Below are 17,466 nucleotides of genomic sequence, written 5' to 3'. Positions count from 1 at the left end.
AAGCAGAATGTTCAGAAGGGCCTGTGAGGTGACACAGCAGCATTGACCAGGGCTGTGCCCGCGGCTGTGCCAGGGCTGCTCTGCCCCCTCTGCAGGGACAGAACCCTGGGCATGGGCTCAGAGCCAGGCCAGCAGCAGCACCTGGGCTGTTATTCCATGGTTAGGACCAGGGAGCAGCTTTTATAGGACTCAGGAGACGGTACCAACACTGGGGTTCCTGTAGGGTTTGTGTCAGCTGCCCAGGAAAGGCACATCCTGGTGGAGAGGGACAGAAACACTTGGACAGACAGAGGAGGCTGTACCGGGGCCGTGCACAGGACAGCAGGGACAGTCAGGCTGACTTTCAGCTGGTTTCCTAAGGAAATGAGCGGGGAGCAGCGGGTGCCCGTGCCCCGGGAGCCCCCAGAGCACCTGGCTGACCCAGCTGGAGCCCAGCAAAGGAGACCAACACCTTAAAAACCCTTTTAGGGCGTGCGGGGGTGTGAGGGCCGGGCTCAGCTGGTGGCACTGACTGAGGGGTGGCTCTGGGGGATAAGAGCGGCTGGGCTGGGCGTCCCCTCCCCCTGTAACGGGGCCGGGGGCGCTTTGTGCTGTCACCGGCGCCCGGCACCGGCCGCGTTCCTGGGCGTGTCCCGGGCCTGGGTTCCAGCGGCCGCTGCCCTGCCCCGTGCTCGGCTGCAGCATCCAGGTACCGGGGGGGACGGGGCTGGTGGGACTGGCACCCGCAGACTGGAGCGGGCAGCCGAGCCGGGGGAGCTGAGACCGGGCAGAGACACAGAGGGCACGAGAAGGGAGCCCCAGGGAGTGCCTGCAGCCCAGCCTGTGGCACTGCCCAGCTCCCAGCCCAGCTGTGCCCGTGTCCAGCAGCATCTCACACCCCACTGCAGCCAGGCTGGGTGCGACTGTGGCTCCCAGCACGGCTCCTGACTGGACAGACTGGGAATTTCCCTTCATAGCCCGGGTTTAAGGAGCGCACAGAGAGGGAGGATGGGGCTGAAATATCCATCACCAACTCCCGCCCTGGCTTTTCTTTAGAGAGGTGACTTTGCCACCTGGCTGTGCTTTCCAGAGCCCTGAGCTTGGTGTGCAGCATTCAATACCCATGGGAAGCTCCAGGGCTTTCCTGGGGCTCAGCTGCGCTCCCGAGCCAGGCAGGAGAGGGCCAGAACACGGCTGGTGCTGGTTCTGTACTGCTCCAGGGGTCTTTGGGAGAATTGGCCCCTCGTGTCCCTGAGACAGGTCTCTGATGTCTCTGAGGTGTCCCTGACACGGATCCCTGGTGTCCCTGCTGGCCTCACTGCCAGGGCTGGTCACAGACCCAGCGAGTCTGACCCTCCGAACTCCAGGGGAAGGGACAGAAGGGTCCGTGCAAAGGCCCTGCAGAGCCCAGGCAGCCTGGGCTCCCCGGATTTGGGGGAGCTGTCCACAGGTGTCCAGGGGGGATGTGGGGTGGGGTGGGCAGTTCAGGAGGGCTGCACCTTTCCAGAGCCGAGGGGAACAGAAGACAGCAACACGTGGCTGGGAGCTGGGGATAAAAGGAGGCTGCACCCCCAAAATCTCACAGGTTGGGGCCCAGTGGACTCTCCCTTTATTCCAGTAAAGCTGCAGACTCCATCTCCTCTATGGACATTACCCCTTCATGGCGATTTTTCACACACTGCTGACCTGTCCCGAAGGGAAAAACCTCGTGGCCGCACAGCCCAACACTGACTCGTCTGTTTTGTGCCCCACCGCAGATTCCGTGAGACACATGGCGAGTTTCTTAAAGAAAATCCTGGAGCCGTCCGAGGAGGATGCGTTTGACCACTTGACGTGGATGGAAAAGCCTCGGCTCAGCATCTTCGAGGGGCTGAAGCCAGGTGAGGGCAGCGATGGGCAGGGTGACAGCAGAGCATCCCCCAGCCTGGGCATTGTCCTTACGCTGCTTCCCTGCTAAACTTTGGGGCGTTTTTACTGATAATCCTGAATCTCAGCTCCTGACTGAAGCTCCGCTCCTGGCTGCAGTGGAGGTGGTTTTACTGATAATGCTGAATCTCCACTCCTGGCCGTAGGTGGAGATTATTTTACTGATAATCCCGAATCTCCCCGGGCTGAATCTCCGCTCCTGGCTGCAGGTGGAGATGGTTTGTGCCGTGCCAGGCTGAGGGGTCGGTGTTTCCCTCGGTTCTGCTGCCCTGCGTGTCTCCAGCCCCGCGGGAAGCTCTCGGGTCGGTAATTCGGCAGCTCCCAGGAGAGTCAGGGTTTTGGTGAATGTGGGATGTATTCCCTGGAATATCGGGAAGCACTCGGATTTCGTTTCAGGCAGCGCACCACTAAAGTAATCCTCACTTCTAATTTCCTGTGGCAGTTCGCTGCCCCAGGTGTAACTTTCCCCTCCCTGATTGCGGGTAATTGATGTTAATTAGTGGCTAATTGCAGCCATTAGCGCCTCGTTTGTCTCGGCTGCTTGGGCAGGGAGTCTGTGCTCGCACCGGGTGAACCCGAAATGATTTCCAGGGTGTTTCAGTGGCGAACATGGAATTTGGCGTGTGGAACATCCTCTGCAGGGTGTGCGGTGCCTTCCCTCGCGTGGGAAGCGACTCCGTGGCACAGTGAAGCGATCACGGAATCTGTGATTTAATCCTGGGCAGTTTGATTTTCCCTGCACGTGGATGTCCCTGTGGGGTTTGGGCTGTTCCCAGCCCTGTGTGTGACCCAGCTGGGCTGTACCTGTGGGTTTTGAGCTGTACCTGTGAGGTTTGAGCTGTTCCCAGTCCCAGATGCCCTTGCTGAGCTGTACCTGTGGGGCTGAGCTGTACCTGTGGAGTTTGGGCTGTACCTGTGGGGTTTGGGCTGTTCCCAGCCCTGTGTGTGACCCAGCTGGGCTGTACCTGTGGGTTTTGAGCTGTTCCCAGTCCCAGGTACCCCGGCTGAGCTGTACCTGTGGAGTTTGGGGTGTACCTGTGGGGTTTGAGCTGTTCCCAGCCCTGTGTGTGACCCAGCTGGGCTGTACCTGTGGGTTTTGAGCTGTTCCCAGTCCCAGGTACCCCGGCTGAGCTGTACCTGTGGAGTTTGGGGTGTACCTGTGGGGTTTGAGCTGTTCCCAGCCCTGGGTGGCCCTGCTGGTCTGTACCTGTGGGGTTTGGGCTGTGTCTGTGGGGTTTGGGCTGTACCTGTGGGGCTGAGCTGTTCCCAGCCCCATGGCAGGGTCCGTCCTGCTCACAGCAGCTGTTTTGCCCCCTCAAGTGTCCCAGGGGATGGGGTGTGTGTCCCTCAGGAACTGCTCCGTGCCCCCTCCCAGGTTTGCAGATCCATGGGCAGACAGAGGTGCTGGAGCAGACAGAGGGCCCTGCTGTGTGCAGACAGACAGCGTGCTGTGCGCACCTGGAGCACGGCCAGGGGAACATGGAAAGCAGATGTTGGGCTGGGACCTGCTGGAGAAGCTCTGGCCCCTCGCTTCCTCCTGTGCCTCTGTGGCCAGGGCTGGGGCCGGGGGCTCAGTGCAGCCTTGGTGAGAGGAGAATGTGTGCTCTGGTGGTTCTGTGCAGCCCTGATTGAGGGGAATGTCTTCTCTCTGCTCTGGTGGTTCTGTGCAGCCCTGGCCAAGGGGAATGTCAGCTCTGTGCATTCACAGAGCACAAGAACAGCCAGGAGTGCTGTGATACAGGGGCTTGAGGCTGAGGGCAATGCCTGCTCTCTGCTCTCATGGGTTCAGTGCAGCCCTGGCTGAGGGGAATGCCTTCTCTGTGCTCTTGGTGCAGCCCTGGTGAAGGCAATGCCTGCTCTCTGCTCTCATGGCGCTCACAGAGCACAGGGACAGCCAGGAGTGCCTTTACACAGGAGCTGAGGCACCATCAGGAGCTGAGCTGCTCCCACTGCCATTCCCTGCTCCTAGGGCAGCCTGGAGCTGCTCTGGATTCCCCGGGGTGGCCACTGCAGGCAGGTGGGTGTGGGACCCCCCAGAGTCCCCCCTGCCCACCCAGAGCAGCCCTGCTTCTTCTCTGGGGCAGCATTGGGGATCTGGGCCCTTCCCCACGGGTTTGGGCCAGAGACTCACATCCCTTCCCAAAGAAAGACCCTGATGGGCTTCACAAACCTCCCTGATTCCCCCAGCTAGGGAGTGGGAATGCTCCTGCTTCTCCTTTGCCCTTTCTGTGTCACCTCATGCTTGGTGTATCTGCCCCATGAAAAGGGATCCCAATTCAAGGCTCTGCAGACATTCCTGCTCCTGCCAGCCCTGGCTCCTGCAGCTGGGATGTGGCAGAGGAGCAGTTCCTGCAGCACAGGAGGTGGCTGGGGGAGCTGGAAGGCTTTCTGCAGCTTGGGCTTTCTCTGCTCTCAGCAGCACAAAAAAAAGAGCATCAGGAATTTTATAGGAATTTTATTCTGTCTCGCCCATAGGCTCTGCTTGAGGGTTTCCAAAGGGGTTTGGTGGTTCAGGACTGAGAGAGCAGACAGAGGTTGCTGCAGGGAGGAGGGATCAGTTGTGCTGAGCAGGAACACTTCAGTGGGGTGATTTTTCTCTTGGAGAGAGGAGCAGCACTATTGGGAAATCCAGGCTGGAGAGGATGTTCTGAGGGACTTGTGCCTTCCCGGCTCCAGGCCATGTGTGCAGCTGGAGCAGCCCCAGCCCTGGCTGGCTTTCAGGGCAGATTGGGGAAACTAATTGGATCCAAATGCCCTGATCTGGCTCCCCTGGCTGTGGAGCATCTGGGACCCAATGGGTGATTTGGGGTGTTAAATGGCTCTTGTGTGGGGCAGTCCCACAGGTGAGGGCCTGGCTGTGCCTGATGGCTCGGGCAGGACTTTCCTCTGCAAAAGAAAACCAGCATTTGGAGGGGATTAACCTTTTGCTGAGGAAACTCCTGCCAAGGGTGTGTCACTGTTGGCAGGAACAATCTCTGAATGCTCTTGGACGTAGTGGTCTGTGCTTTCATTTGAGGGTGCCTCTGTTTTTGGGATTCTTTATGGAATCTTTATGGAGTGTTAATCCGAGACATCCCTTCCTACAGCTCAGGGAAGGGCAGGGGGGGCACTCAGTGTGACTGTGCTTGAACTTTGCCTTCCTTGCCCCTGGGAAGATCGTCCTGATTCCCACTTCATGTCCTGTGCAATGGAGAAAAGGCTGAGCTGGGGAGCGCAGAGGAGAGCTGAGCTGTTCTCCAGGCAGGCATTTCCTTGAGTACAGCTCAGGAAGGAAGGACAGTGCTGGGATTGTCCTGGGGAGGACACTGGACAGTGCTGTGGTGACTGTCCCATGGAGGACACTCCTGTTTCTGGGACACCTGTGCTCCTGTGCCCAGGCTCCTCTGGAGTTGGTGTCTCCTGGAAATCCCATCCAATTTCCGTGCAGGAACGTGTGAGGGATGCAGCAAAGGGCAAACACAGCTCTTGTAGAGGAGCAGAGTGTGGGTTTCACTGTGGGTGGCTGACCTGAAGGTCTCCATGTGCCATCCATGCCCTGCTGCCCCTCTGTCCCCAGCAGCTGCTGGTGTGTCCAGGGCTGCTGGAGCAGCCTGTGCACAGCCTCTCCTCTGGGCAGGAGGGAGAACAGCTCCACAGAAATCACCACAAAGCTCCTCAGGAGGGTCTGGGTCTGTGCAGGGCCCTGGCAGTGCTGGTTCCCCTTCTGGTGAGCCGTGGTGTGAAATGGGGGGAGTTTCCTGTGCTCAGTGAGGCTGGGGCTGACAGAAAGCTGCTGCTGGTGGCAGATACAGAAAGGGTGACAGAGTGGTGACACAAGTGGTGACAGAGTGCTCTGAGTGCTGTCTGATGACAGAGCTGTTCACAGAGCCTCCAGCTGGGGATGGCAGGGCAGAGGCTGGGCCAGGATAGGGCTCTGCTGCCCTGGGATGTTCCCAAAGCAATCCAGGCCTGTCCTGCCCTCTCTGAGATGAATGGATGGGTCTGGAACAGGACTCTGCTGCCTCTGGGATGTTCCCAAAGCAATCCAGGCCTGTCCTTCCCTCTCTGAGATAAATGGATGTGTCTGGGGTGTGTGACACCCACAGGGACAGGGAGTAGGAAAGCGATGTCATCCTGACCTCGGATCACTCAGGTCGTTCAGGGAGGCTCCCAAAAACACACAGCCCCCACCAGAACTCAGCAACCACAACTCCTGCGGGGAATTTCTTCCCTGGATGTGTAAGTTTTATTTTTATCCTCCTGTGCAGCTGCTGCATAGGAGGATAAAAATAATTTTTTACAAAAAATTCACTGTAAATTTTATTTTTACAAAAAAATTTTTGTAAATTTTATATTTATCCTCATGGCAGCTGCTACTCTGGACAGCCCAGGGCTGGGGGGATCTGTGCAGTGGGGCAGGGGGAAATCACAACAGAAAGGAGGGCCTGGCGCAGCTGCAGCCCTGCAGAAGGGCGTTTAATGAAACCATGAATGCGACAGCCCCAGGGATAACCCGTGTGCAGGCCAGGCTCTGTGCCCCAGCCCTGCCTAGGTTATATTTGGTGGTGGGTCTGGGCAGGGTTTCCTTTCCTGCCCTGGTGTTTGCTGTGCAGGAATGAGGGGCTGGGCAGGGGGAGGCTCCTGGCCAGGGAAGGGGAATTGCACAAACAGAGCCAGAGCTGGTTGGACACTGAATGTTCCTGTCTCACATTTCTGGCATGGCAGGGACGTGTCCCAGCCCTGCAGCATCTCCCTGCTCAGAGCAGCTGCTGTCCCTGCCCTGCCCGAGGTGTTCGGGACAGTTTGTGTCCAGAGGCCCCTCCTGGGGACACGGGGTGGGGCAGGGCTGGGTGCTGGGCACGGCCTGGTCCCCCCTCTCTGCCCCATGAGCGGCCTGCCCAGGCCTGCTGTGTCCCCATCCCTCTGCTTTAGAAGCTCTGGATGTGACACTTGGGGACAGGGCGTGGGGGTGGCCTTGGCAGTGCTGAGGGAATGGCTGGACCTGGTGATCTTGGGGCTTTTCCAGCTGAATTCCATGGATCTTTGATTTCAGAGGGCTAGGGCTGGGGTTTGAAACACTAAGTGCAGCAAAGCCAAGTGCCTGGAGCTGCCTGGGGCAGGGAATTTTGTCCTGGAGCCGTCTGGAGCAGGGAATTCTGCCCTGGAGCAGGGAATTGTGCCCCGGAGCGATGCTGCTGGCCCAGAGCTCAGGAGATGTTTGGGCAGTGACATCTCCCGGCTGCAGCTGCAGGGGCTGAGCCCAGCAGGGGCCAGGCTGGGAGCGTGTGAGGCCGGGATGAGCAGGAACAGCCCAGCCCTGTGCCTGGAATGTCCTGGTGTCACTTGTCCTGTCCCTGCTCCTCTCACCCACGTGCTGCAGGCGCTGCCTGGCCATGTTTCCCGTGCTGAGGGGGATTTCATGGCAGGGTGAAAACAAACAGGGCGAGTTTTCCATCTGGAGGGATTGTTTTCACTGAAAAGTGAGATTTTCTGTTCTCTTGCCTGAACACGTTTTTGATGCAGAGTGGATGTTTTCCAGTTTCTCATCTTGTCAAATAGTCAGCAGCTCTCAGAAGCAGATTCATTCCAGCAAAATCCTTTCAGGCTGGAGCTCTTTCTTCCCAACTCCTTTTCAGCCAGCTCCACTCATTTTAGCTGTTGGGGTTGGATGTCTCCTCATGAGTGCCTTCACACAGGAATCCTTTTCCCATATTGGAGAGCAGGATTTTAGTGAAGGCAGGAAAAACCACAAAGCAGAAGAGTCTCCATTTTGTTATTGAAAACCTGCTGGGCACTGCAGGGAATGGGCACAGCCCCGAGGCTGCCAGAGCTCCAGGGGCCTTTGGACACTCAGGGATGGACAGGATGGGGTTTTTGGGGTCTGGGCAGGGTCAGGGGCTGCACTGGGTAATGCTGGGGGTCCCTGGCTGTGGTTCCCAGCCTTTGGACAGCCAGGGATGGACAGAGGGAATTGCTGGGGGGTCTGGGCAGGGCCAGGGGCTGGGCTGGGTGATCCTGGGGCTCCCTCCAGCTCAGGCCATTCCCTGGCTGTGGTTGCCAGCCTTTGGACACCCAGGGACACCCAAGGTGGGATTGTTGGGGGTCTGGGCAGGGCCAGGGGCTGGGCTGGGCTGGGTGATCTTGGCTGTGGTTTCCAGCCTTTGGACGCTCTGGGATGGATGGGGGTATTGTTGGGGTCTGTGCAGGGCCAGGGGCTGCACTGGGTAATCCCGAGGGCCCCTGGCTGTGGTTCCCAGCAGAGCCCCTGCCCTGGGAGGCTGAGGCTCCTCCCTCTGCCCCAGGCAGCCCCGTTGGGCTGGGCCCGGCTGCTTTCCAGATGTTTCCATCAGATGGAGCTGTGGATGTGCTCTGGGCTCCCTGGCCTCCCCCAGAGTGCCACCGTTCTCATGGGGGGACATTCCCGTGCTGCCCTCGCTGCCTGGAGGGGCAGGTGGTGGGACAGCTCGGGGGGCGCACGGGGGACAGCGGGGCTCTGTGTCCCCCTCTGTATCCCGGGTCAGCAGTCCTGGCACCAGGGCTGGCCTGAGCTGCCCTCCTGCCCCTGGAGTGGGGCCGGGGCTCCAGGAGAAGGGAAAGGAAATTTCAGGAAGGGAAAAGAAACTTAAGGAAAGGAAAGGTGCTGCTGTTTGTCCCCTGGTGCTGAGGAGGGGAAACCTCTGTACACAGCCACAGCAGCCTTGGCGTTGGTGGGACCTGGATCCTCTGAGCTCCTTCAGGAGGGAATCCTGCCCTGAGGATGGGGATCCCTGGCAGTTTGCTGCCCCACAGGGCTCAGGCCAGAAACAGCTCTGGGGGCAGAGCTGTGGTGTGGCATTGCCCCAGTGAAACCGGGAGGTGTCCCCAGCCCTGCTGGAGCAGCAGCACAGCCTGGGCCGTGCTGGGACAGGGGCTGAGGACAGTGTCACCCCTGGGGACAGCTGGGGACCTCGGGAGGAGCAGCCCCAGCACTCTGCAGCATCAGCAGGGCCGGGTGCAGGCTGGAGCTGCTGTCCTTTCCAAAGGGCTCCTGTCCCTGGGGCTCATCACGGGCTCCCTGCAGCATCTCCAGCTCTGGGGGCCCTGGGGCAGCCCCAGGCTCTGCCCTGAGCCTGCTGGAGCACTGAGGCTTTGGGGGCAGGATTCTGGGTGGCAGGAGGCGGATGTGGAGCCACTTCTGAGCATCTTGCCCTTTGCATCCTGCCTCATCTGCATTGGAGTGCAGGGCACTGTGTCTCCCCGGGGGAAAAATGCCCAGAAATTCCACAGACCCTTCAATATGGTTTCTGTTTTACAGCCAGACAAAAAGGGGCCCTTTGTGTGAGGGCTGAAAGGAACAGCCCAGTCCCACAGCCTCCCCAAAAGCTTAATGTCAACTATTTGCCTCCTTGTGCTTTCACATAAACAAGAACTTTCTGCGGGGTTTCTGGGCTCTGGTGGCTCCCCCAGCCCGTGACTCCTGGGGGATGGACACTTCCCTGCTGCCCATCTCCCTGCCAGGGAGTACAGGGAAGGTGACCAATGCTGGGCTTGGGGAGCAGGGTTTAATCCCAGGCTCTGCTGCTTGTCTGCCAGCAGGGACGAGCTCTTGCTCACAGATCTGGGCTGGCTGAAGAAGCAGAGCCTGGTGAATGTCCCTGCTCACACCAGCCTGGCCCAGGGGCTGCCTCTGCTCCAGCTGGAGCATCCCTGCATGCCTGCCCAAGGAGCAGCAGCAGCAGCTGAGGGCTGCCCTTGCCCTCCTGGGGGTGTTTGTGGGGTGCTGGAGCATTTGGGGTGTAGCACCAGGGATCTGTGTCCTGAGCCCACCTTCCCGGTGTGGGTGTGTGTGATCTCTTGCTCTCTGTGAAAGGAACAGAGCAGAAGAGCAGACAGGGTTGATGGTCTGCAGAGAGCAGAGCTGGGCTGACAGCAGAGGCAGCAGCACTGCTGTGGGTATTGATTGGGGCTGAAATGAGGAGCAGCAGCAGTGCCGTGGGTATTGATCAGGAGCTGACAGCAGAGGCAGCAGCACTGCTGTGGGTATTGATTGGGGCTGAAATGAGGAGCAGCAGCACTGCCATGGGTATTGATCGGGGGCTGTGACAGCAGAGGCAGCAGCACTGCTGGGGTTGTTGCTCAGGGTTATTGCACTGGTGTGGGTATCGATCGGGACTGAAAGCAGCAGCACTGCCGTGGGTATTGTTCAGGTTCCCAGCTGTGCCCTGGCTGCTGCCCATCCCAGCAGTGTCCCAGCAAGCTGGGGATGCTCTGCTGCCTTTTCTGCTGCTGGGGGATCCCCCACGCTCGTTCCTCCTCCTCCCCAGCACTTTCCAGCCTTGGGGCTGTTTTTGGGGGTGCTCCCACAATCTGAATGTGGCTTCTGGACTGGGTGAGGGCAGTGCTGCCCTGGAGAGGTGAGGGGGCTGTGATCCCCAGGGATTCATTCCCACCTCAGTCCCTCTTGGGAAGTGTTTGGGAGTGTGGTGCCTTGGCCTGGGGTAGGACTGTGGTCAATCATCCCCCCAGTGAGCCCCTGGCTCGGTGCCCAGTGCATCCAAAGCCCCCTGAGGGCCCTGATGGGCCCTTGTCCACTCCCCCTGATGGTGGATTGAGCCTGTCCTGGGATAAGCAGGAGCAGAATACTTGTTGAGCTATTTGTTCCTCTGTTGGCTTTTCACTGCAGCCCCAGCACCTAGACGAGGTTTTTCACCTTCCCTGGAATCTGTCACAGGATCCTGACTTCCCAAATCTGCCCTGCTGCCTCTTGTGTGGCTGTGTTCCTGCTCCTCCCCTTTCAGAGCCTTCATCCTCTCTTTCCATCTCCCTCTCACACACAGGGAGGAGCTTGGCTCGGAGCTGCTCATGGACAGCTTCAAACAGCACAACCAGATGAATGAATAAAGGGGATTTTTGTTGCTCTTATCCTTTCATCAGCTTGATTTGGTTCCCAGAAGTTGATTTTGCAATTGCTGTTCCATCTTTGTGCTGAGGGTCAAATTAAAATCCTGCTGGAGATGGGAGCAGGGTGCTGTGGGGTTGTACAGGACAAGGAAGGGCTGAATTCTGAATTCTGGCAGAGGAGCACTTGGTTCTGCTCATTTTGCTGTGCTCAGAGGCTGGAGAACCCTTGGATGGGGCCTTGGGGCAGGAAGTCTGTGCTGAGGCTCAGCAGGTGAAATACAGCATGAGGATGCTCCCAAAGTGCCTTCCTGGCCCCCAGGCTTTGGGGCAGGGAGACTTCAGCTCGTGCTTCCTCACAGGGTGCTCCAGGATTTCTGTGCTTCTGCTTGCTTGTTTGAGATGTTTCAGTGTGAATGAAAACCCTGAGTCAGTGGGAGATTGTAGGGCCATTAGTGCTGGAAAGGCCTTTAGGGCTGCCTCCAGTCATGGATGCCACAGTGCCACCTCCACCCCAGGGCTCTGAGTGCTGGGATCTGCACCCCAGGCAGGACCTTGGGCCTGGAGGGGCTGCAGGGACCCTGTGCTTCACCCTGGAGGGGCTGCAGGGACCTGTGAGTGCCCAGGCTGCTCCTGCCCCCCTGGCCATGGGGAGCCCCAGTGGAATCCCCTGCCCAGCCCTGGATGTGTCAGCTCCTGCAGGCCAGGCCACCCCAGCCAGGAATGAGGGAAGCTGAGGGGGCCCAGGGCCTGACAGCAGGGGCTGCCCTAAAAACAAATGAAAGCACTGAGGGAGGAATATTTGTAATGGTTGTGAACTTTAGGAACAGAAAATAAAAGCCTATTCTTTGCAGAGGTCCCTCTGCAGGCTGTAATTTCATTTCCCCCATTTGCTTTCACTGCTTGCCCTGGCCCTGTCAGAGCCCCCTGATTTACAGGCGACAGCTCTGGCTGTTTGTCAGGCAGGGCTCTCTAAATATAAGGGTGTGAAACCTGTCCCAGTGCCAGCAGCTCTGAGGGCTGAGCCCCTGGGCTGCAGCAGGAGCACAGGGCTGGGTGAGGCACAGGGCTGGTGGATGCTCTGTGCTCTCAGCAAAGCCTCCCTCCCTCCCTCCTTCCCTGGGCAGAGGTTTCCCCTGCCCTGCCCAGGGTGATGGCAGCAGGGCAGGCTCTGTGCTCTCTGAGCCCTGCTTAGCTCTGGGCTGGCCCTGCTGGGCTCAGCACCACCAGGCACAGCTTTACTGAGCCAGGTTCAGCCCAGGGCTTGGGCTCAGGTTTTGTTTTAATTACCCTCGTGAAAAGGCAGAGCAAACGAGCCAGGTGAAGCCTCACACAATGGCAGGGATGCAGCACGGTCTGCTGATGGAGTGAATGGATAATTATGTCTGGAAGTTGGGGGAAGCCCGAGCAGATCTCAGCGTGCGCTTTAAGCTGATAAGGAGGAGCTGTGCTCCCTGTGTGATGGTGTTTCTCTGTGCTCCTGTCTTTGGTGGTGCCTTTTTGGATGGTGTTAAAATAGTGGGGACTCTGCTTGTCAATGTCTTTTATCAGCATTAATTTGGATTTGAAGTGGCCACGTGTGTCCCCACTCTCCCACAAACCATAATTCCATCACGAGCTGTAAAACGCTGGGTTTGCCCATTCTCAGCATCACAAAAGGGCCATTGTTTGAGCAGGGGCTCCTCACACCTTGCCCTGCAAAGGGGGCTCCAGTGGATCCCCCCAGCCTGGGGCTGATTTACAGCCTGGCTGGGCTGAGCCTGGGCTGCTGTGCCAGAGCAGGGGGAGCAGCCTGGGGAGTGCTGGCTCTGCTCTGAGCACAGCTGGATGCAGGGGGCAGCACAAAGGAGCCTTTTTGCTTCAGGTTTGGGCTGGGGCAGAGAATCTCAGAGTGGTTTGGGTTGGAAGGGACCTTAAAGCTCACCCTGTCCACTCCTGCCATGGCAGGGACTCTCTCTGTAGGGGCGTTAGGGGCAGCACAGTCGAGACGCAGACGAGAGATCTCTGCAGCCAGGTCTGGAACTTGGGGTTTATTGCAAAGGGCCTGGGTGCAGGGCCCTGCTGGGAGCTGCAGCCACAGCTCAGAGCAGGCCCGAGAGAAGAGAGGGGTAGAGAGGGTGAGAGAGTAAAAGCATAAGAGAGTAAAAGGGGTAAGAGCGAAGTTCCTGTTACAACACAATAAATCTTCTTCTGTGCTGAGTATTCTAATTCTCACTAATCAATCTAGCACAAGATACAAATCCTATAGCATTTCCCTACAGCCTATAAGAATCATTACATTACCATACTGTGTTACATTTTTAACCCTAAAAACTCCTCTTTGGGTCCCTCTGCCAAGCTGGCAGGGTCTGCTCTGACCCTTGGAGCTGTCTGCAAGCAGAGGGTATTGTTCCATCAAAAGGGGATTACCTTCGGCTGGCCACACCATTGTTTTCCAATTGTTCAGTAACTGAGGTATCTCAAAGCTTGCTTTCATTTCAATCTCGCTTATAGTTTCTATATTTTCAAAATCTTTTGCCAGGCAATCATATTGATAAGGCTTTCCTGTTTCATCTTTCACAACAGGGCAGCTCCCGATCCCTGATCCCTGGTGTGGGCAGCTCCAGGAGAGCCCCGGGCAGGGCAGGGCCAGCTCTGGCTGGCAGGTGCTGCAGGGAGAGCAGCTCGTGCTCAGAGCATTCCCAGGGATGTCCTGGAGCCCTTTTTCCCCGGCCTCTGGAGTCACTTCCAGGCCAGTAGCCAAGCCCAGGCTGTAAATAACCGAGTGTGGCTGATGAGCCCAGCTCACTCTGCTCTGGGATGCTGTCAGCTCTGGGCTTTCCCCTGGCATCCTCTCTGCAGTGCTTTGCATTCCCGTCCTCGCTCCCAGGGCTCTCCTGTCACGCTCAGGGTGTGAAGGAATCACTTCTGTGGGGCTTCCCCAGGATGTGACACAGGGAGAGCTGCTGGACCCGTCCCTGCAGGCAGGGAATGTCTATGTGTCCTCTCCCTGTGGCTCCTTCAGCGTTTCTGCTTTGGGAAGGGTTAGAGCGAAGGTCTGTGGACAGGAGAAGGACAGGAGAAATGTCTGGGATTTGCATTCACCTCTGTCTCAGGTCTCCAGCATGGGAACTTTGGGAGATCTTGTGACCTTGTCTGGGTTCTTAGCACCCACAACCACACAGGAAAATTCAGCTGCTGGTATACAAACTTTCCCCTACACCAAAATTCCCACACCATCAAAAACCCAGCCTGGGGATGTTCTCCATCATTGCTTTATAACCATTTAGGAAAGTGTTCCTAAACCCCTTTATTGCCTTGTGAGGTGCTGCTGTGGCAATTGGGCTCTGCAGCTGAGCCTGAGGCCCTCTGGAAACTTCGGGAATGTCAGTGAGTGGCAGTGTTTATCCAGGACTAAACAGCACAGCAGCCTGTCCTGCTGTCCTGGACATGTCCTGCTGTCTTGGATGTGTGAGCCCAGCCAGCCTCCTCACCTGGAGCTGGGACATCTGTGATGCCCAGCAGCCCTTTCTTCCATGGATCATTTGGCTCTCCATGCAGAGCGGCCACAGGCATCGCTGTCCCTCGGTGCTGTCCCTTGGCCACAGCAAAGCCACCCCTGCAGGTCCGTGGTGCCACCAAGGGCTCCTCGGTGCCCCTGCCAGGGCGGGCAGCCCCGGGCAGCGCTCTCAGGCGGTGTTTTTGGGTTCTTCCCGCAGAGGATGTGCTGCCCTCGCCCAACGTGGGGCTGCCCAGCGCTCTGATTCCCCGGGAGCCGCCCGGGCCCGCCTACGTGACCCACACGGGCCCGCTGGTGCGGTGGCTGCGGCAGCAGGACGGGCCGGGCCGGGCTGCCCCGGAGCCGCACCCGCATCCGCACCCGGCCCCGCACTGGTACCGGCCCCGCTCCGAGCCCAGACCCGCTCCCGGCCCTGCTCCCGGCCCCGCTCCGGCCCTGAAGCTTCCCCCGCCACCGCCCCGGCACCGGCGCGCCCCGGCACCGCCCGCGCTCTGCCACACGATCATCTTCGCCAGGAGACCTGCACAGGATCAGCTTTGCCAGGACACCTCCCATGGTCATCCTCTCCAGAAAACCAACACAGGATCAGCTTTGCCAGGAAACCTCCAATGATCATCTTCGCCAGAAAACCAACACAGGATCAGCTTTGCCAGGACACCTCCCATGATCATCCTCTCCAGAAAACCTCCACCTGACCATCTCTGCCAGAAAACCACCACAGGATCATCTCTGCCAGGAAATCTCCCGTGATCATCCTCTCCAGAAAGCCTCCTCATGATCATCTTCACCAGAAAACCTGCACAGGATCAGCTTTGCCAGGACACCTCCCATGATCCTCTTTGCCAGAAAACCACCATAGGATAATCTCTGACAGAAAACCTCCACAGCACCATCTATCTAGAAAACCGCCACATGACTATTTTTGCCAGAAAACCTCCACAGGATCATCTCTGCCAGGAAAATTCCACAGGGTCATCTATCCAGAAAACCAACACATGACCATCTTTGCCAGAAAACCTCCCTGGAGCATCCTGCCCCCGAGCAGCCCTGCCTGCCCCAGCCACAGGGAGTGACCCTGAGGCCGAGGAGAGGAGGAAGGTGCTCCTGAGTTTATGACTCTGCTCCTGAGTGCTCTGCAGACTCATTAAACATCCCTGCAAGCAGCACTGAGCTCTTGGAGTCTTTTCCTAAAAGGTTGATTGGAATGGAAGCAGAAGGGGGTGGAAATGCATCCTGGTCTCTGCTCCTGCCTGGAGCAAACCACAGCTCTGCATTTGAAATAAAATATTTAACTTGTGATAGTGAGGAAAAAAAAAATTGACCCTTTTCTTGCTGTCAAAATTAAATTTGCTTGAGGAAGCCGTTTGTCCTGGAAAACTCTGCTGGAGTTATAAACAACTTCTCTGATAGTCCTGAGTATTTTCTACTGCATCCAGCGTGTGGTTCCTGCTGTGCAGCTCCTGGGAGTTTGGCTGCTGTGGGACTGGTGCCACTTGGCTGCTGAGGGCTTTGGGAAAGGGTGTTTGGCTTCTGCAGGGAAAGAATGTGAAGAATGAGAAAATGTGGCAAAAAAAAAAAAAAAAAAGAGAGAGAGAGAAACTACCACTTTCTGGGTTGGATAAATAAATTTGTTCCCTGTCCTATTTTGAGCCTGGTTCCTCTCACTGTGCCTGCAGCACGTCACGAGCCCCGTGCTCAGGAGAGGCCCTCAGGGCTGGTCACGAGCCACAGAGCTGGAGACAAATAAAAGTAAATAAATACGTAAATAAATAAATGGAGCTCCCTTTCCAGCCCTTCCCTGGGGCTTTGTCTGGGGTGTCCTGGAAAGGGACGTGGCCAAATGCTGCCTCCCTGCTGAGGGTGGGGACAGAGCCACGGGGACCCAGGGGCTGTGTCTGCCTGTGACAGGGTCACTGTCACCCCTGGGGACGGGGCTGGGGCTGAGGCACCACTGAGCCCCAGGGTGTGCAGGGTGATGGGATGGAGCCCCTGGCCAGGGCTCTGGGGTTTGCTGCTCAATCCCACGTTCCCAGGGAGCAGGAATGTTCCAATTTCCCCCAATTACCCATTTCCCAAATTCCCCAATTCCCATTCCCCCATTGCCCCCAGGGTGCTGCCAGCCCTCCCTGCCCGTGCAGAGGCTGCTGCAGCAGCTGGGAGCAGTTTGTGCTTGCTGAGGGATGGGGGAAGGCAAACAGCCCCTCTCCTGCCCTGGCCTGGCTGCACAGAGCCTTTTCCAGGATCTGTCTTAATGGTGTTAAACCATTCCCACACTGCTCCTCCTCAGCCTCAGGTGGATGGCCAGAGCTATTTACAGGCACTTCTGTGGCAGGATACGGTGGAGGAAGAGGTTGGGATCATCCCTGGAGAGCCAGGAACGGCAGCTGAGGTGGCTGAGAGAACATTCCCGTTTTTCTTGGGCGTGTGGAAGGGTTTGCACACATGCTGGGCTCTGGGGGAAGGTGTCCCAGGGCACCTGTGACAGTTCCCTGCAGTTGGGGAGTCCTGTCCTTGCCAGCTTCAGGGTGATGGAGGTGCCATGGGCTGCTCCTTGCTCTCCTCTTCCTTCCAGGAGCAGATTTTGGTCTCGTTTTCCCTGCAGCAGGGTCAGTTATGTGCAGAGGTCAGTTGTGTGCAGCTCAGGAGCCTTACAGCCACCTTGGCAATGTTCTGGAAGTGCAGCTGAACACTGCAAAAGGCCAGGGCTCTGAAGGATCAGGGAATGATTTTATCATTAAAAAGCAGTTGGAAATGCATTATGTCCTTAGTGGAGGCTGAAGTTTGTTTCTCCAGGACAAATCAGAGTAAAATGGAAACAGGCGGAACCAAGTGTTCTGGAAAGCACTTGTGGGAACAAAGGGGGAAAACCCACAATGAAGGCAAAAGAGAGAAAAACCCAAACCCCCAACAAACCCCAGACTTGCTGGCTTTGGCCGTTCCCAAAATGAGTTTTTCAGTAACTCCGCTTTATGGGAAATGTTGTCTGTTCTGCTGTCGCTGAGGGTAAAAGGGGCCTCCCCAGAGGTGCAGATGGCAGCGGGGTGATTGTGTCACTCGTGCCCCTGCACACCGGTGCAGTGCTCTGGGGCTCTGCTCTGGAACATTCCCTGGCATTGCAGAACCCTGAACTGGGGCTGGGGGGCTCTGGGGGTGCCATGGGGCTCCTCACACAGCTGAGCTCTGTGTTCCAGGCAGGCTGAGGCCCC

The 17,466-nt window shown here is 57.7% G+C and overlaps 1 protein-coding gene across 2 annotated transcripts; it reads left to right on the top strand.

Moving 5' to 3' along the window:
- Positions 1-61: 61 nt before the first annotated feature.
- Positions 62-15,903, top strand: LOC135455513 (basic proline-rich protein-like). Of its 2 annotated transcripts, none has more exons than XM_064728787.1 (3): positions 62-159; positions 1,737-1,859; positions 14,460-15,903. In XM_064728787.1, exons 2-3 carry the CDS (start codon positions 1,751-1,753, stop codon positions 14,870-14,872), a joined length of 522 nt encoding a protein of 173 aa, XP_064584857.1. In that variant the 5' UTR covers positions 62-159; positions 1,737-1,750; the 3' UTR covers positions 14,873-15,903. The 2 variants fall into 2 exon arrangements, with proteins under 2 accessions (XP_064584857.1, XP_064584854.1); XM_064728784.1 differs by lacking the exon at positions 62-159 and adding an exon at positions 406-688.
- Positions 15,904-17,466: the final 1,563 nt, after the last annotated feature.

Source organism: Zonotrichia leucophrys, chromosome 18 (genome assembly GCF_028769735.1).
Source record: "Zonotrichia leucophrys gambelii isolate GWCS_2022_RI chromosome 18, RI_Zleu_2.0, whole genome shotgun sequence".
NCBI classification, from domain to species: domain Eukaryota; kingdom Metazoa; phylum Chordata; class Aves; order Passeriformes; family Passerellidae; genus Zonotrichia; species Zonotrichia leucophrys.
Note: the sequence above shows the minus strand (reverse complement) of the source record. Positions and strands in the feature narration are given on the sequence as shown.

Bases quoted from the DNA above. Each gene is read 5' to 3' on its own strand.
- LOC135455513 (XM_064728787.1), top strand. From the start codon at position 1,751: ATGGCGAGTTTCTTAAAGAAAATCCTGGAGCCGTCCGAGGAGGATGCG. The intron at 1,860-14,459 runs GTGAGGGCAGCG...TTCTTCCCGCAG, and splicing joins CTTCGAGGGGCTGAAGCCAG to AGGATGTGCTGCCCTCGCCC.